The following is a 19,983-nucleotide window of genomic DNA, read 5'->3' as shown; positions in this document are numbered from 1 at the left end:
AGTATATAGACACACACATATTGTGTATATATATATATTTTGTCGCAGGTGGCTGGGGGGGGGCGACCCGACCGGGACGCCCCGGAAGACCGGAAGAGGGCTTACACCCAACTTAGACCACCCTGTGGGGCGACCACCCTGGTTGCTATGGGGACCACGGGAACAGGGCTTTGAAGCTCAACCCTGTGGGGGCCCGTGGTCACCGCCAGGGGGCGCCCTCATGCCTTGGGAGCCCTGGACCTCAGCACTTCCGCCACACCTGGAAGTGGTTGGGGAAGAGAAGTGGGGACACCCAGAGTGCTTTCCAGGTGCGCAGCCGGCACGTCCGCCACACTGGGTAGTGCCGGTAGAAGATTTCTAGGGAGCACCTGGAGCACATCCGGGTGGTGATAAAAGGGGCCGCCGCCCTCCATTCAGGAGCAAGAGTTGGGAGTGAAGTAGGACGGAGCTTGGGAGGAGAGGCAAGGAGGTGGTCTGAAGAGAAAGGCATTCGAGGCTGGCCTGGACTTTGGGGACTTTGAGAGGGTTTTGGGGTGCACTTATGTAAATACGACTGTAAATAAACATGTGTTCGGTGACATCAACATGTCCGCCTGTCTGTGTCTTCTTCTTTCAGCTGCTCCTGTTAGGGGTTGCCACAGCGGATCATCTTTCTCCATATTACTCTCACTGCACCACTCGGAGTATTTATATCACTGTATCTGAGGGTGGAATCACAGATCTACAGCAGCTGATCAGAAAGAGAATTATCGGTATACAACATCAAGCACACGCTGCCTCAGCCATGCTGTCTATTGAACTGCTTTCATATGGCAAACGCTTCAAAGCCTTTCCTGTACGGAACTCACAGTTCAAAAACAGTTTCATCCCAAGAACTATAAACGCATTCAATCAGTCCATAAAGTACTCCTTGTGGAACTGTTTGTACTTATAAGTACAATCACTTCACTGTAAACTTGCAATACAGTTATAATATTGCATAACCTGACCCACTTTAGTGCGTATTTACATAAAATGATGACATCATTTTTAAGATGAATTGCAGCAAAATATGTTTATTACATTATACAGATAAAATGTTAACATCATTTAAATAATCTATATTTTTAATAATTGAGTGAGGACACAGTGTCGCAGCGCTAGCTAGTTCACGGATTGTTCCTGCCTTGCACTGTATTTCTTGCTGGGGCTGGTGCGACACTGGAAGGATAGAATAATTAAACATGTACTATGAAGATATTTCAATGTTCCTTAAAAGTTTTGAAGAATCGGTGTTCTAAACTTACAGATGGCTTAACATCTCTTACAGAGTTGATTGTGTGGCGATTGGTTACTTGGAGAAAGAAAAGGAAGGACAGGAATTGGGGGTTAGTACGTTTGAAAGAGACAGTACTGCTGCAATAAATTATTTTATCGAAGGTCGCGCACAGTGCAGCAAGCATCTTGCGTGAGGCAGGAACAATCTCCGGATTAGGCACGAATTCATCACTTTCACTGTGCCACCGTGTTCCCATGTTTAATACATACTTTAATTGATATGCTATGAACACTGAAATGATATCAGGTATACATCTCAGTATTTTAATTATTCAGAGAGCTGTAATATCATGAACGTAATGGATTCTGTGTCCTGATGGAGGAAGAGAAAGCCCGTTTAAGAAGCACATAGTGATTCACACACATAGAGCACATTGAAGATCAAATACAAAACAAAGCATTTAACGTGCTGCTTTACTTACAATAGAATTTGAGAAACTAGTAAATTAAACGATTTTAAGATGAAGTTTATGATGTTCTACTTTAATGACAAAATAAACTACGCGATTAAAGTGGAAATTTTGAGGTTAAAGATGACATTTTGATCTTTTTTCCCCACTGCGTGCCTATTTTTTTTCTCTGTACCCTAATAAGCTTTCATACGACACTCAGACGGTAGGCTATGACTCGCCTTTTCACAGCAACTTTGATATCTGACTTCTTTTTTATTTTGGGCACTGTGCGACTTTGTGAACTTGAGTTTTCGAGTTTCTCCGACACTCTATGTCACTCGATCAACTTCCTTTTGTTGTTTATACCACTGTTTAAACCAACAAATAGTATATTTTTCCTTGCCTCCACTTGGTATTCGGTGAAATTCTTCTATTTTCCCCCGTAATTTTGCCATTTCCTTTTCACAGAACACTGAGCTTAGGGGCTATTTATATTGATTTGCATATTCAAAGAGGCATAATTCTGGGAGGAGTTTGGGGAGTGGCAGCAGGCGCGTGCAAATGCGTTACTTTTCACGCTGACCGGGATTTATGGAGCAGAAGAACATGGAAGTTGGTGTTCGCACAGATTTATGCATCTGGATCTTTTTGTGTGTAGGAAAATTTCCGCTCTTGTCCGTACGCCATGTTTTAGTGTGAATTCTATGCACGGCGTTATGCATGAGGCCCCTGAAGAGGGGCAATATCTCAAGAGGGCAGCCCCCTTGGTTTGCATTGGGGCCACGGGCTTGGAGCTTGGAAGTTCAACCCTGTTGCGGCCCATGACCTCCGCCATGGGGCGCCTGGACGATTCCGGAAAGATTCCAGGTGCCCATGCAGCACTTTCGCCACAGCAGGAAGTGCTGCGGGAAGATCGTCAGAGAGCACCTGGAGCACATCCAGGTGAACTATAAAAGGGGCTTCCTCACTACATTTGGGGAGCCAGAGTCGGGAGGCAGAGGACACAGCTCGCGGGAGAGGAGTGAAGGTGACAGGAAAAAATACGAGTGAGAGAAAAGAAAAGGACTGAGAGCAATAGTGCTGGAGGGTTGAGTTGTGCAGAGGACTGTAAAAAAAGAAAATAAATGTGTGTGCTTTTGGACTTTTGTATGTTCTGTGTTAAAGGGCTGATCTTCCACTATTATATATATATATATATATATATATATATACATACACATACACACACACACACACAGACACACACACACTTATGTCAAATAAATGTATGACATAAATGTCTATACAGCATATAACATATTATACATGCACATATGTAAACGTATGCAAATGTATAGTACTTGTATATGCATATCAAACATCCTTTTTGCATTTAAATATATTGCAAACCCTGTATATTTCCTTTCAAATGCATTTTATTGCCTCAAGAGAAATATTTGCTTTGCTAGCAGGATTATTAAAGAAAGGCAAGACATCACATAAATTCTAAAATATGGCACATATGTGGACACACACGCACATACACTTGCATAGTTACGTCCAATCCGTCCACTCCCCAATTACGGAGTACTAGAGCTTATTATATCAATGCAGGGTGTAAGGCAAAAAATCGACCCCGGATGAGGGACCAGTCCATTGCAGGCCACCATCACACACATATTCTTGCAGAGCCAATTTAAACTCAAAAACACCACATGTGTCTTTGGGATGTGCAAGAAAAATGGGAGTTCCAGGAAATAATCCATGTATATGATGGCAGTACATGCAGGCTTCTCACAGACAGTGTGCAGAACTCAGATTACAGTTTTCTTTTATTTACACAGTCATGTTATCAAACATGGAGCAGCCTCCAGTATCTAACAGTTTGACTTTGAATCTCCTGCCCAGTCATAGTCTTTATACTGTAGAAGCTGCATGTTCTCCACATGACTCTGTGCATTTTTATCTGGGTTAACCGGTTTTCCTCTCACATCCCCCAAAACAGTTCCATACTGGCCTATTCTGAGCATGGACATGACAAAGAGTGGGTTCTGTGATAGCATGTGATGAGCATACCGTGCACCCACTGCTACCACAATAGGCACTGGTTCCTTACAACTCCAAACTGAATTAAACATATTTGCGATTGTTATGTCATGAAGACATGTGTGATCCCACCTAAGATCGCCATTGCTGGAAGAACTGAGTGCAAATAAAGAAGCAGCACAGACGAAATCTAAGATTGTGTGTATATATCTAGCATGCAGTGCAAAGCTGGTAATATATTACAAAAACCTACCTAATATATAACAAAATCTATAAATTGTTTTGTTGTGTACAGTACATCTGTGTATTACATTTACTTATGGGCATTTATTACCTGAGAGCAAAGATGAAAGGCTTTCACAAAGACTATAGCACGAAAGCAATAATACTGACGTCAAAGAAATCCCTCCGAGTACTTGAGGATTAGTGAAGGCAGGAGCTAAAGGACAGAATCCTCACTCTACTTCTCCCAGAAGTAATTTTATAATCCTTTTGTAAAAGCAGTTTGACAGAAGCTACGGGTTAGAGGGTCATTTTTTTTAATGCTGAAAGAGCTTTGCCAGTCACTTCAGGTCAGTGTGATGTCCAAAGAAGTAACTTCAGGATGGGCACAAGAAGCTGGTCATCCTGGTCAACGAAAGAAATCACCGCAGCACAGTCACAACTAGCCTTTGTCCAGAGATGGCTTCATCAGTTAAAAAGACAGTTTCTTTTGTTTTTCTTGGTCATTTGACAGGCATTTGCTAGTATATAAACAGAAAGAGTTATTTATTTATGTTTATTAAGAAAATATATACATACATATATGCATATACACATATACATATACTGTACATACACACACACACACGTATATACAGAAACACTCTTAAAATTAAGGTGTCATGCTGGTACTTCAGAGCGATGCCATAGAGGAACACTTTTTGGTTACCATCCACAAAGATACTTTACTTATTAGATCTATAACAAATTTGATTTATAACCATGAGCAGATGATAACAGATTTATGATATACTAGTCAGTTGTTGATTTTAAAAGGACTCTTGCTGTATGCAATCTTACTGGCTAATTTCAGGTTTTCTTATTTTGTTAGTATAGCACCGCAGCAACAACTATGAGCCAATCGAGATCACGCTATATGTGCCGGTTGCTGATGGGTGATGCAAGGAACATTATAAATGCAGGAAACAACTATGAGCCGATCGAGATCACGCTATATGCGCCTGTCGCCAATGGGTCATGCAAGGAATATTATAAATGCAGGGAACAGTATAACTTGGCCTATACCCGTTTGCTGTGTCTGTGTATAGGAGTGTGGTAACTCCCACTGCAATAAATAACCTTGTTCTTCCTGTTTCAAGTTGAATAAAGATTGTTTTGCTAAAGTACTGAGACACAGCCTCATGATTTGGGGTGCAAGACAGTGACTCACGCATCACATGGTACCAGAAGTGGGATCTTGCACCAATGGAACTCCAAGAGGCATATAATATCCCAATACCAGTGGAGCAAAATGAGGCTCCTGCGGGCACTCCGGTCTTCACACTCCCCAAGGATGTGCTAGTGAAAATGGCTCCCTCTGATGATCCAGAGTCTTTACTGTTTTGCTGTGAGTACACTACAACATTGATGCACTGGAACAGGGGAACCTGGCCAGATATCATTGCCCCATTTTTAACTGGGGAGGCCCTACAGGTTGTGTGAAACCTCCCTCCCAAAAGGCTAGATGATTATGACTTCCTGGAGCAACAAATCCTCCTCCGCACAACTGTGAGACCGGTGGTCAAGGGGCACCAGTTTCGTCTGTGGCATATTGATCTGGACTACCCCATACGAAGAAAGATCCAGGGCTTATTGGATCTGATCCATAGCTGGATCCACAGAGACCCTTTCGAGCGCATTGATGCTATGGAATCTGAGCCACAGATTAGAGGGTGACCAAACCACCTGGAAACAACGGAGCTACCCAGACTTAACCCCGATTTCGATCCAGCCAGCACCTCCAGGATTGTCGGCACCACAAGTGGAAATAATAGGAACACCAGAGTGTGGAATCGGGAGTGCAATCTCCCATCTGCGCAAACCGTAACTATCGTTCTGGCCCAGGTATGCGGCTCGCAAGTGTCCCACAAGATGTTAAAGGAGGACAATTTTAAGATCTCTATTACATTTGCCAGACAGGTATTCTCGGCACTGTTGGACTCTGGCAGCAACCTCTGTGTAGTCCGCCATGACTTACTCTGGCAGACCCCTTATAAGACCACAGACAAAGTGAACATCCGCTGCGCCCATGGGGACATTAAAACATACAAGACTATATTACTCTCTCTGAAATTTAAAAGGGAAGAACATTAAGGATTAGACTGCCATATAAGACACCCCACCCTGGCCACTCCCGATAGGAAAAATGAATTCGCTCTTCCCATGGGTCTTGGCCACCTGCAGAATGCTTTCCCCTTTCCCCTTGGATTTTGCATTCAGACAGGTGCAAATGACTCTTACTATTTGGAGGGAGAGGACTCAAATTTTAAAATACACATTTTTTACTTAAGGATGGTTATGATTGTATAGGTGATGGGCGTTTCAAGCAGTTGGTGGTGCCAAGCGAGCATAGGGGGTCACCTTGGCGCAGAAAAGATGAAGAAACACATTTCGAAATGCTTTTATTGTTTGAATATGGACTGGGATGTGTAGAAATTCTGTAAGACCTGTGCCGACTGTCAAATAGTTTTCAATCACAGACCCGCCTGGTCACCCCTTGTACTGATGCCTATTTTAGACGTCCCATTTGAGAGGGTGGGATTAAATATTGTTGGCCTGCTTCCCAAGAGCAAAGGTGGCTTTCAGTATATGCTCATGTTAGTTGACTATGCCACAAGATACCCAGAAGTGGCCGTGCTGCAGCAAGCAGGTGCCTGCTCTGTTGCAAAGCCACTCTCAGAAATGTTTGCAGATATTGGTATCCCTTTGTGAGATTTTGACTGATCAGGGCATGCACTTTATGTCTTGCATCATGAAGCAGCTATGCAAAAGCTTTGCATTTAAGTAGTTACACTCTATGGTTTATCATCTACAGACAAATAGCCTGGCTGAACGATTTAATAAAACCCTAAAACAGACGACCTGACCTCGTGGGATACAGTAGTGCCTTTCCTCCTGTTTACTGTTAGGGAGTCTCCACAAGTGTCTACTGGGCTGAGTCCTTTCGAGCTACTCTACTGCCGACTGCGAAGTGTGTAAGACATTTTTCAAGAAGAGTGAACAGAGATGCGTCTGACACTTCAAGGGGGCAGGTTTGTCGACTGAGTTGTGTCACTGCAGGAACAGATTTCCAGACTGTCTGCTATTGTGGTGGAACATCTTCAGCGTGAGCAGGAGGCGCAGAAACATTATTATGGCACAATAAGTAAACTTTGTGAGTTTAAGAAGGGGGGTCAGGTGCTGGTGTTGATTCCATTGGATCCACATAAATTGGTTATGTCCGGCACACATCAAAGAGTACATATCTTCCATCAATTATAAAGTTAGGATTCTAGAGCAGCAAAAGCCAGCACAGGTTTTGCATATTAACCTGCTGAAGGAGTGTCATGAACCATACAAGGTCAGGGTCACACCTGCAGCAGTCCCTCAAATGCAAGTCGCTATTGCAGAACACAAGATCGTAACTCTGCCCGGTGTTACCGTACAGGTGCCCCCGTATCGCCTGGCAGAGCCGAAAAGGAAGATGATATGTGAAGAAGTACAGGCTGAATATGTTGAAAACCCATTATCTGGAATATTATACGGGGAAGGTTTTCCTCATGCCTCAAATGGACAAAGTTGGGGAGGTGCTTGCATATCCATGTCCCGAAACACAGAGGCAGGTTCTTGCTTTCCTTGGGCTCACGGAGTACTACAAGCGGTTCATTCCCAACTTTGCATATCGGGTCACCCCCCTCACTGACTTGACAAAGGGCAGAAAGAATCGTAGTACTGTATTGTCTGGACTGATGCCTGTGACAGGGCCTTTTCGGACCTAAAAGTCACTTTATCCTGGTTCTGCACAATCCAGACTTTTTAAAGGAATTTCAGTTTAGGAGTGGTGTTCTCACAATGTTTTGAGGAGGAAGACAACCCCATCACATTTCTCAGCAGAAAGCTGCTTCCCGGGAAGCATAATTATTTGACTATTGAAACGGAGTGTTTAACAATTAGGTGGGTAGTGAAGGCCCTCCGTTACTACCACTGGGGATGGCAGTTTATGCTGGTGACTGACCACACCCTGCTTCAATGGCTGAACAAACAGAAGGATACGAATGCCCGGCATACTCAGTAGTCTATTAGCTTGCAGGCTTTCACTTTTGATGTTCACCACCATCCCAGAGCAGCACAAACCAATGTGAGCGTTCTCTCCTACCTGGACAGAGCAGCAGCACAGTGCCGCAGAAACAACTATGAGCTGATCAAGATTGCACCATACGCACTTGTCGACAATGGGTGATGCAAGGAACATTATAAATGCATGGAACAGTATAACTTGGCCACTGACCTGGCCCTAAATCTGCCCGTTTGCTGTGTCAGTGTATAGGAGAGTGGTAGCTCCTGCTGCAATAAATAACTGTGCTGTTCCTGTTTCAAGTTGAATAAAGTGGATTTTGCTAAAGTACTGAGACTCAGCCTCGTGATTTGGGGTGCAAAACAGTGACTAACATGTCACAATAAACACACACAGCCACAGTATATGCACATAGATAAGAAACACAAACGCATACATCTATACCCCATAAAAACAGAATTTACAGTAAGAATTGACTTTGAAATTCATGTAATCTTTAAAGGAATCCTCTCCCAGCATAAATGTAACAATACATGCAGTAAATGCACAGAGAAGAAGATCAGGTCGATTTCTAAACATGGACTTTGACAATAAAGTGATGACTTTAATAGCTAGAAGGGAAAAGGATCTTGTAATAGTTGACTCTTTGCAGCCAGTTTAAGGTTAAATGCTTAAACAAAGACTTCTCCATCAGTGTTCTTCACAGGTATCAGACATCAGTTTATTATAGCGTCCACACCTGTTACAGGTTCAGTACAGCCATGTAACAGGCAGAATTGGGCATTATGTATGTGACAAATACAACATATCCCTGCAGAATACGTATTTTGAAATAAAAATAAAAGTTAGGCATGTATATTTTATATAGATTTGCGCAGTTCTTGCTCTCTAAAACAAACATCTGTTTAATTCGATAACATCTGTAAAATCCAGAAACTTAATGAGCACAACAATCACGGTCAAAAATAATCCTTATGTTTAAGTATCAGATGAGATCACTGATCGATGTCTAACTTGTAAGCGGAGAGCTTTTCATCAGCGGGTGGGCTCTTCTACCCATCCAGCCCACTCCCCCGCTATCCACTCGTATTACTCGCCATGTGGTCAGCAGGTCCAAAACCTAAAACCTGACCAGCCAACCAAAGCATTTGTCACGGAGATTTTGGGCGTTGCCAGAAGGATAGCCGGCTATACAAACAACCTTTAATGCCGAGACGTTTAACTTTTGACACAATAAATGTGTCCTTGGCAGGGAATAGTGTGTCAAGTTTTTTTTTTTAAATAATAGACATTCTGTTAAGGATCCATAATAGGAAAAAAAAATCACATCCCATCAATGTATTGTAATGGTATAATTAATGAGGCAATGGCATCTACCCCTAGAGAATATCCCTAAATAATTCATTATGCAGTACAACAAAGAACCTTTTTTCCAATACGCTGAAACACCAGCAGAACTGGCAACCTGATACTTTGCGAGGGTTTCACCGGGGACCTTTGGAGAACACGGACGGAGATGTTAGTATCACTAATGAACTTACAAGAGGCACGTTTGGCCGACACCGGGCTACTGCGTGATCTCGTTTTACTTTAAATGCTGAACCTTACTGATTTAACCGCGAGAGCTCTGCTCGCTGGATTTCGTTCCCTTTACAAGTACGGCTTAATTTATTTGACAGGACAAACTAAATACATTAGCCGATGGGGGTTATGGACCCTTAGAAAAGAAAAGCAGTCTGTCGTTGTTAGTGCCACTTTAGTGCAATGTTTTGTTTCTTTTAAGATCTTACGCATATAACAAAGATCTTATTGGAAAAGGAAATAACGCGTTTACACCGAGGAAAGCATCCTTCTTCACCTCCAGTGAAACGAGGGTCCCCAAGGGGAAGAGTCCAATCTATCCTCTGAGTGCAGGTCGCGACATTAGGGCTGTGCTCACTGGCCACGTTCACTAAAGCAACTGAAACTGACGCTGCGACAATGTCTCCAAATTCGAACCGTCTGGGGGAACAAAAGTTCTGTTCGAGTTGCCAACAACGAAACAATTTGATCTTACTAATTAGCTACACATTTACATCATTGTGATAATTAAGGTGCAACCCAATGCATTCACTAAAGCTGTCATATTTAAGCAGTTAAAAATTACAAAATACGAGACTAAATAAGTTATATTTCAGGTTAGGTGCTCAACAAGGATATCAAGAGCTTCACTGGATTTTTTTAACGTTCATTAATGAACATCTAAAAATAAAAGAAAAAATAAGTAATAAGAAATTGACTTAATACCGATTAATAAAACCCAGACTGGAAACATCCATAATGAATCTATAAAGAAAGAGCGTGAAATTGTACAGAGTAATTTTACACTTAAAATTTTTTAAAAAAATGACGCACATCGTTTCTTCTTTTTCTCCTTCTCCCCCCAATGCACCTGCTGCGTCTGGACAACAAAGAAATCGTTTACTTACTTTGACGAGGTGGCCCTTAGATCAGCAAGACATCTTGTTTGAAGTTATGAAAATTAGGAAAACTGTCGCAATCTGAATGTGAAAAACGCGATCGTGTTTACTTTCGCTCACTCATACTCGAGTCACTTTATTTGAAACTGACGGCAAGGTCCAGTTATCTGCCGCCACTTCCAGATTTCTCATTCAAAAACAGTGGAACTAAGTGAATGGACGGCAAGAAGGAAACTCAGACGTGGATCTTACGGAATGGACGGACACCTGTAGTCGCATGGAGGAGAGCATCTATTTTTTTAAAACACGTAATACTACAGTGATACTATTTTTTATTCTGCTAAAGGTAGGACTTTAATTATTAGCTGATTAGACGTCTAAATAAAATATAGTTCTGAAAAAAAAACAATAATTACTTGATCAACACAACATTCGCCACTATGATTTGTCTATTTCAGAGTCACGGAAGACAAGTCAAAGAGCAATACAGGACGAGTTGCCAATTCAACAAAGTGCACAATGACGCTCACTTTTAAAGTCACAACTTAAGCGTATAAAAAGCTTTTGGAATATAAGAGGGAAAACAGAGTACCAGTGGAGTCCAAAAGAAAAACTAATCTCACGTACACATGGGGAGAACGTGCTGACAACACACCGACAACATCCTGCTGCGTGATTCAAATCGATGATGCTGGGGAAAAAACACTACTTACATTGCAAATACGTGAGGGCAATGAAGGCCAACATTTAAATAGGTGGTAGGCTACCATAAAAATGTGAAAATGTCTAAAGACAACACAGATAAAAAATACCTTCCTTTATTAGCCATATAAAACTTTTAATATACCATATATATATATATATATATATATATATATATATATATATATATATCAATTGGTATCAATCATATAATTTACTTTGAGAAAAACACACAAATGTTCATCAGACCTCTCATTTTATGCAGTTATTTTGACACAGGGATAACAGGAAAGGGGCACACATCAACACAAACCAAATATAACAATCTCACCCATCCATTTCCAAAGCCTACTTTTTCCATTTCACCTTCATAAGGTGCTTGATCCTTCCTCAATGTCAACCAGGAATCCAGTTCATCACACAGCCAGTCTGAAGCACACTTCCACGGTTAATTTAAGTGAACTTCGCATAAAAGGAGAATGATGAAACATCTTACACAAACTGTACACAAGACTGAAAACTGCACAGCATTTCTGGGGGTGGCAGAGAGCTTAGTGCTGCTGTGCCTAACAGCTCCAGAGCCCTGGTTTGAAAACGAGTTTCAGGCACCCCCTGAGTGGAGTTTGTTTATTCTCTTCTTCTCTATGTGTTTTGTTCAGCGATCCCAAAAACATGTACGTTAGGTTAGCTGCCAATTCTAAACTGGCCCAGTGTGGGCATGTGTATATGTGGTGGACAGGCCCCACATTCGCTGGTCCCAACCTTGTACCCACTGCTGTTGAAAGAGGTGTTAGCTTCCACAACCCTGAAGTAAAAAAATCTGGGCTAGGAAAATGGGGAGGTGAACAACTTCTAATTATACATAGTTTTGAATTTAAACCCAAACCAGTGAAAAGAGTAAATGATTTCTCATATGCACATATTCTTTTCAAATCATTTTACACAACACATTCTTTTAAAAAGGTGCAGAAGGAAACCCAGTACTTTACATAACAGGAGTATTAATACCTGCTGTGTTACTTTTAATCTGTTGAATTATGTGCATAAGCCTAACCACATGCAATACTTTTTATTTCTCCATGATTTCAGTTTAACATTTCCTTATTCCAGCTGCCTACTGCTTGTTCGTTCAAAGTCTTCTGCTCTCCATAATAAGCTTTTAATTTACCTTTCAATTCAAATCTTCATCCAATGGGAAGAAACAAGCACACTACTGGTCATGCAATTTGCACAACAAAGGGAGCCTTTTATTGTTTTTGTATTCGGCTTCACAATTCTCCCCAGAAGAAACCAAGGGCACACTCTGTGCCCTCATCAACCTAAAACTCAGTATAATGATGGCCCTCAAGACCCTGCTTGCCATCCACTTTTCAAAAACTACAGATTCTACTATAAAAATGCAACTAGAAATACTTTTGTTATCCCCAAACACCAGTCATTTCAGGTTTTATTTTATATAAGTTCACTGCTTTACATTTTTATATGCAGATTGCTTAACTTTATGTGACATGTTGGTAGTATGTTTTGTCTTTACTAAATGTTGTAAAAGTTACAATCATTTTGTTGACTATTTTCATAAATTAAAAAAAAAAACATATACCTTCAGTGAGTACATGATATGAAAATCAAGGGAACAATCCAGTTAAGACAAAAACCTCCAAACAAAGCACTATGTTTAGTCCCACGTGTTCTTTATAAATACTTAACAGGAGGAAAAGATGCTTCTTCACAATATTAAAAAAAAGTAATTTTTCCAGTAAAGTTTTGTTTTGATAGCCTCACTGTTCATCCCGTAATTCTATTGTGTATGAAGTTAAGCATCACAGAATTTTGTTGTCACCCTCTCCTTTCCGATCGTACAGCATTTGACAATGTCTCAGGTTTCGTCTTTTGATCTGCTAGAGTTTTTTGATTGGCTGTTACCACAGAAACACCAGTGTCCCTTACTGAACTCAGCAGGAACAATTAGAATTTCACAGTATATCATTGTGACATCCAGGGCAAAAAAACAGTTAATGAATCATAGGTCTTCAAAGGCTATTGGCACAACATTGTAACAAACTAAGTCCAGAAAAATATTAACATCACCTTATTTTTAAATACATGCAGACTACAGCAGACAAAAAATGTTATAATACTGTATATAAAAAATTTACAAAAAAAGGATAGCTTTCAATAAAGTATATTGTTACAGAACAATCATGTGTTCCTTTTTGTTTTGTCTTCAAGATTCCATTTTAAAGTTTTTTTCAGTAATTTTACTATTGCATAGCCATTTAATCTTGTAAATATCTGTTCTCTTAAATTCACTTTTTTCCAAAGACCAACTTCACTCTTCTGTGCTCGTAATTCAGCTTTAAGTAATTTTTTGTGTATTTTCCAAAAGAGTCTGGACTGAAAATGAAGACCTTGTACAGGTACTGTCCTACCAAGTCCTTGCCTTAGTAGTTCTTCATTAATGCACACATTGAAAATGCCTCCCTGTCAGAGAGAGAAAAAAACATCTGTAAGCGTTTCACAGAACTAGGCAAGCTTTACTACTGGTGGCAAAATAGCACTCTATAGTCCAGATATCCTATTCATATCATTAATCTATTTTTTAAATTATACAGTATATTACAAAGGAAACAAAAAGAATAATATATATGGTGTGTTACTTACAGTATGTGTCTCTTCTCTTGGACAGGAAACCTGAAGACAAAATGGCTCTATCTCTCCTGGGACTTTCACAGTGAACAATCTTATTTTGTTGACTTACCAAATTTGCCAAAACTAGACAGTCAACTGCTGAATTTTCTTTCCCAAGAAGCCTAAACCACACAACTTGTGCTGGTGCCAAGTTTTGTTTTAACCAAGCTTTTCCATCTTCTGTAAGTTCTACACCGGCTAATTTAACAGTCAAAAGTGCATCTTGTTGTCCTGGAAAAAAAAAAGTCAGTGCATATATTTATATTGTATAATTTGTACTACCCCAGGCAATAAGTAAAATATCTAAATATGCCTGTATAATATTTGAAGACATACCATATTTAAAACTGTGTTTCATATCATATCCAATATAGTTTATTGGAATTCCATTTTACTTTTTTGCTGATTTAAAATGTGTTTTAGATAAAGGAAGATTGAGTTATAAGCAAACGCTAAAGCTACAATCTATTGAATAAAATGTTGTTATCCAAAAATATATACAATTATTTCATGAAATCAATAAAATGTTTACAAGTGTGTTTTTCATAAGATATATTTAAAGACATTAGGCATTTTAAAAAGTTGTTTATTGGAATAAAAATGCACCATTAACATCATCATAATTAATGTTAAATTAAGATAGCTTATTAGTCACATCACTGCTGCAGAAGTCTCAGTTTGAGTCCAAGCCTAGTCCATATCCTTGTGGAGGTTCACCCTGTCTGTATGTGGGTTTTTCTCTGGGCATTCTATTTTTCCTTCCACCTTCAATATCGGACTAAATAACAACTTTAAATAATCCTGTTGTGAGTATGTCCTAGAATGCATCATGCTAGTCCAGGGTTGGTTACACTCAGTTGTGCTAGGGTAGGCTCCCACCAGCACCACTCTGAAGCCAACATTGCAAAAAAAAAAAAAAAAAAATGGGTTGAGTAAATGAATGAAGTAAAAACAAAAAGCAATGATTCTAATTTACATACTTATTTTTGAAACACAAAGTTTATTGTTAGAAAACATTAATCTGAAAATATTTCTTTATTCATTTATAATCTTAAAAAGGTAGAAACAGTGATGAAAAATATGTATTATGGTGTGCAAGCCTGCATTATTTTGCTAAATCACTTTCACCACACTGGTTAAACAAGTTTAAGGAATTTATTACAACAAGGAAAACAGGTTTCATGAAATGTGAGACAACTTCTTATGTATTTAAGAATTAGTATTACAAAAAAGAAGGCGGAATTACCCCCTGTCTCATATGTTTTCAATTGACTCATTTGAAACTTTTACTATGAGCAATAAAAGAGAGCCAGTAATATGACTAGATTTACTTAAAGCATTAAGATGCAAGTATGTGAAAAAAGTATAAAGTTTTGTATCAGCAACTTTTATATCAGCAATAAATTGTATTTCAGGGGTCTCCTACTCCAGTCATGGAATGCAACTGTGGCTGTGGGTTTTCATTCTAACTCTTTTCTTAATTAATGACCAGTTTTTGCTGCTAATTGACTCTTTTGCCTTCATTTTAATTAACATGCTACTTAAGACTCAGGCTCCTTAGGTATTTCATTTTTCCATAATTAGCAGTCAAATAATAAGATATAAAACAAGCCATCACATGACCAGCAACCTGGATCCATCACACAATGTCTGAAAATAAAGAAAGGTGAAGGTTTCGATAATGTTGATTGTTCAGATCCACAAAACATTTTGATGGAATGTTTAGAAAAAAAGAAAATCAACAGTTTTGGAAAAGTTTTCTGTGGCAGAATGCAAGCACTGACAAGCCACGGAACAAGTTTAAATAACAACAAAAGTTAGCTTTTAATTAAGAAGATGGCTGGAGTGAAATTGGTTAGAGTTTGAGACCCTAACTTAACTGGTCATCAGTTGGCTCACTTCTCATCTCATTTCTATTTAATTGCCATTTAAGGAAATAATAAAGCAATTCAGAGGACTCATTCTTAAAAAAAGCAAGTCAATTAAAATGAAGGGAAAAGATGTTAATTAGCAGCAAAAATTGGTCACTAATTAAGAAAATGGATAGGAAAAAACCCTGCAGCCACTGTAGTGCTCCAGGACTGGAGTTGGTGACCTCTGTTGTATTCATTAGTGTAAATCAAGGACTTTCACAAATATAGTACCAGATTAAATAATATTGTTAGTTTTAAATTAAATTAAGAAATGTATGTAAATCAACATTTATAGCAATTTTAAGTATTTCCTTTCATTTATTTTACATACGTTTCCTAAGAATAGATGAAATAAATGGTATGGTAATTGGAAGATGTTCCACTGCTAGTCCTTGATCAGTTACATGGTGAACTTTTCCTCGAAGTTTCACATTTTGTTGTATAAAAGATTTCGGTATATCAAGAGTACTGTAGAATTTTGTTGTCTGCAAAAAAAGAAAATATAAAGGTCTGAAATTATTCTGCATAACTTGAAACTTCCACATTAAAATCACTATATTAAGCAGTGATTTAATTCAGGCATAAAAATAACATTTTCCTGGTAAAATCTAACATATATTAAAGAGAGAAACAAAAAAATAACAACATACACCAGCAATTTTCAAATTTCATCTCATGGCACACATAAACTGATTACTAAAATTCTGCGGCACACCAAAAAATATATTTTTGTTGATCTGTCAAAAAATAGGTATAATTTTTGATTGATTTACAAAAAAAAAAAATTAAATAATAATTTAATAATAATTTGTCCTGGGTATGACGTCAAACTGCATCCGGCCCTGCAACTTGCAGGGAAATCATGGGGGTTGGTGGTAGGATTGGTATTCCAGCCACCATAAAAAAAACTTCACACAGTTCCGAGACAACAGAAAGGACTCTTTTTTGCTCTCCGTGGGAGTAGCTCTGCTGCAGCTGCCAACAGGAAGGCTGCTCACATCATGAAGGGGATGAGGGAAAGCCCTCGGGAACCCCATCCCCGGAAGAGTCAAAACTGATGGAGAGCCAATGAGGTCAGGTCTGTTGGGGATCGAAACTGGTGTGGTGCTGAGGCGTTGCCCGCTGCACGACAGCACTCGGGTCCCAATTTGAGGCAGCCCATGTGGGTTGGCGCATGGAACGTCTTGTCTCTCTGGCAAGATGTTCATCTTCCTCTGCTGTCGGAGGAGCTGCGTAAACTCAGCATTTCAGTGGTGGAACTCTCTGAGGTGCGCAGACTGGGGACTGGCCAGATCTCTGTAGGTGGATACACCTTTTATTGGTCTGGTCGCTCTAATGGCTGTCATACTCGGGGAGTAGCTGTTGCTGTAGTGGATTGGCTTCTTTCGATGCAGTCCGATGTCAGTCCTTTCAACAAGCATATTATGAGACTCAGATTGCAGCACTCCCTGGGTGCCTTGTCTGTTGTCTCAGTGTATGCTCCAACCGCAGTGAGTGATGTCTTGGCGAGGGAGACATTTTATTCGCAGCTTCGCTCTGTGGTTGATGTGTGCTCTTGAGGTGACATTCCTCTGGTCATGGGTGACTTCAATGTAGCCACTGGCACTGACAGGGCTGGCTATGGGGATTGTCTCGGTCCACATGGTGAAAGTGGCTCCATGCTCCTTGACTTTGCAAAACATCAGGGGCTGCGAATCGCTGGATCTTGGTTCCAGCGCCCAGAACCGCATCGTTAGACTTGGTACTCCGATACTGGTGGTGCAGTGAAGGAGACTGATCACATCCTCGTGGGCAGACGCTGGAGGCTCTTGCAAAACTGCAGGGTCTACAGAAGTGCCTAGTTTGTGAATTCTGACTACAGACTTCTTGTTGCTACTCTTAGGATCCAGCTTAGGTTCAGTAGGTTACCACCTACTAGGAAAATGAGCCTGGGCTTGGCCAGACTCCAAGACCAGGCTGTTCCTAATGAGTTTGCACACAGTTGTGTGAGGAACTTGCAGATTTGGGTGCAACTGCCAATCCTGATGTGATGTGGGAGACTTCCGTGACAAGACCCTGAAGGTTGCTGAGGGTTGTGTTGGTGTTACCAGTGTTCTCAGAAGGAGGTGTTTCATCTCACAGGGCACCCTGGATATCATTGAGAGGAGTCGCAGCACAATGGCAACTCTGGTCTGTGCCTGGAACTGAGAAGGACAGCTGCAAGGGCTCTGAGGGCAGATAAAGAGGTGTTTGTTAGAGGAATCTGTGAGCAAGTGACACACCATCCTTGGTCTAGCGACCCACGTCCTGCTTACAGAGGAATCAAAGCATTACGCACATATGAATCTGTTCCTCGGAGACTCACAGTCAGGGCGGCTGATAGAACAGTCCTTATGGATGACATTGCAGTTGTGACCCGCTGGGCTGGCTACTTTGAGCAGTTGTTCAAAGCTGATCCTCCAGCTAGGGCGTTGGATATCTCTGGGTCCACAGTCCTTGAGGCTGATCCTCCAATTAGCTGTGAACCACCCAATCTCCTTGAGATTGCACAGGTGGTGAACCAGCTGAGGGGAGGAAAGACTGCAGGGATCTGTGGTATCTGGGGTGAATATTTGCTTCCATTTGGGAGACTGGTATCATCCCAACTGACTGCAAAATGGGACTTGTCCCTGAAAGGGACTCAGTTGATCGAGCTGCCCTGTGGAACATTCTGAGGGTTCGCGGGATACCCTCGAGGTTGCTGGATATCATGGCCAGCCTGTACACTGGTGCTGCGAGTGCTGTGCAGAGTGGAGACAGAACCTCTGCGTTTTTCCTAGTTGATTCTGGGCTTGGTCAGGGGTGTGTTCTTGCTCCTACTTTGTTCAATGCTGGTATGGACTGGGTGTTGGGCAAGGTTGTGGGGTCCAGCGGTTGTGGGGTGGCTGTTGGTGAAGAAAGATTCACGGATCTTGACTTTGCTGACGATGCTGTGATCTTCATGGAGTCAATGAAGGCTCTGATCGGGGCACTCGAGAGACTGATCAAGGAGTCCGAGTGTCTGGGCTTGCGAGTGTCCTGGATAAAAACCAAGATCCAGGATCTTAATCTTTAAAGATCTCTTGGGCACAGCCATCAGCAGTGTATCTGTTTGCGGAGAGACTGACGACTTTGTCCAGAGGTTTACTTACCTTGGCAGTGACATTCATGTCTCTGGTCACTCTTCCTATGAAGTCAGTAGACAGATTGGGAGAGCATGGGGGGTGTGTGGCGCTCCCAATATCTATGCAAAAGGATGAAGGTCCAAGTCTTTAGAGTCCTGGTGCTTCCTGTCTTGCTATATGGTTGCGAGACATGGACACTATCCAGTGACGTGAGATGAAGACTGGATTCCTTTGGTACTGTGTCTCTCCGGAAAATCCTTGGGTACTGTTGGTTTAACTGTGTCGAATGAGTGGTTGCTCATGGAGTCCTGAATGAGGCACATTGCCTGCATTGTGAGGGAGCATCAATTACGGCACTACGGCCATGTGGCGCGTTTCCTCGAGGATGATCCAGCTTGTAAGATCCTCATTGGGAACTTGAGTAGCTGGACCAGGCCAAGAGGTCACCCACATAACACCTGGCTGCAGTAGATAGAAGGTCATTTCTGGAGGGTGGGACTGGACCGTGTGCCTGCCTGGGGGGTTGCCAACTGGGATCCCGAGTTGTTTCATTGTGTAGTAATACTCAAAATTATCAGGTGCCTTTACTTGTATCATGAGCAGGTGGCACAGTGGTAGCGCTGCTGATTCGCAGTAAGGCGATCACAGGTTTGCATTTCATTTGAGTAGTAAGAAAACTAGAAAGCTAAAACGATATTTAAATACAAACTATGCAGTCAGAGACAATGTCAGTTTATGTATTATTAATTCAACATTATCTAATAAGAGTTTTGTTGTTGTTGTTATTTTTACTGTTAAAGGCACAATATAATATAAACACTGATTAACTAGTTGCTTGACTTAGAAAAGAACATGAATAAATAATGCCATATTTAGTGGTACTGTTAGTGCAATTCCCCTAAAATCAAAGTCTTCTTTTATTTACTGTCCATCTATGCATCCATCCATATATTTTCAAGCTCCCTTAATTCAGACCACGATCACAGGGGAGCCAGAGCATATGTTATATTTTGTGATTTCAACTACAAAGATTTGATGATGCACATAGCA

The 19,983-nt window shown here is 40.9% G+C and overlaps 2 protein-coding genes across 8 annotated transcripts in view; both read right to left on the bottom strand.

The window, feature by feature from the left end:
* plch1 (phospholipase C, eta 1) overlaps window positions 1-10,833 on the bottom strand; it is a 362,819-nt gene extending 351,986 nt beyond the window's left edge. For 3 of the 5 annotated variants that reach the window (XM_039757329.1, XM_039757356.1, XM_039757337.1), the window contains exon 1: window positions 10,518-10,813. The gene's annotated coding sequence lies outside the window, so the exon portion shown is untranslated. Of the gene's footprint in view, window positions 1-10,517 lie in introns of all 5 variants that reach the window. The other 2 variants (XM_039757367.1, XM_039757373.1) reach the window with 1 other exon arrangement.
* A 2,058-nt stretch (window positions 10,834-12,891) lies between these two features.
* The window catches only part of c18h3orf33 (c18h3orf33 homolog (H. sapiens)), a 30,922-nt gene continuing 23,830 nt past the window's right edge, over window positions 12,892-19,983 (bottom strand). For 2 of the 3 annotated variants that reach the window (XM_039757450.1, XM_039757441.1), the window contains exons 3-5: window positions 16,143-16,296; window positions 13,969-14,129; window positions 12,892-13,691 (exon numbers count right to left, since the gene is read on the bottom strand). In XM_039757450.1, the coding sequence (XP_039613384.1) occupies window positions 13,410-13,691; window positions 13,969-14,129; window positions 16,143-16,296 (597 nt within the window). In that variant the 3' untranslated portion in view covers window positions 12,892-13,409. Of the gene's footprint in view, window positions 13,692-13,871; window positions 14,130-16,142; window positions 16,297-19,983 lie in introns of all 3 variants that reach the window. The other variant, XM_039757457.1, reaches the window with a different exon arrangement.

Source organism: Polypterus senegalus, chromosome 1 (assembly GCF_016835505.1).
Source record: "Polypterus senegalus isolate Bchr_013 chromosome 1, ASM1683550v1, whole genome shotgun sequence".
In the NCBI taxonomy this organism is placed as follows: Eukaryota; Metazoa; Chordata; class Cladistia; order Polypteriformes; family Polypteridae; genus Polypterus; species Polypterus senegalus.
The sequence above is the reverse complement of the archived record's forward strand: the minus strand, read 5'-3'. Positions and strand labels throughout refer to the sequence as shown.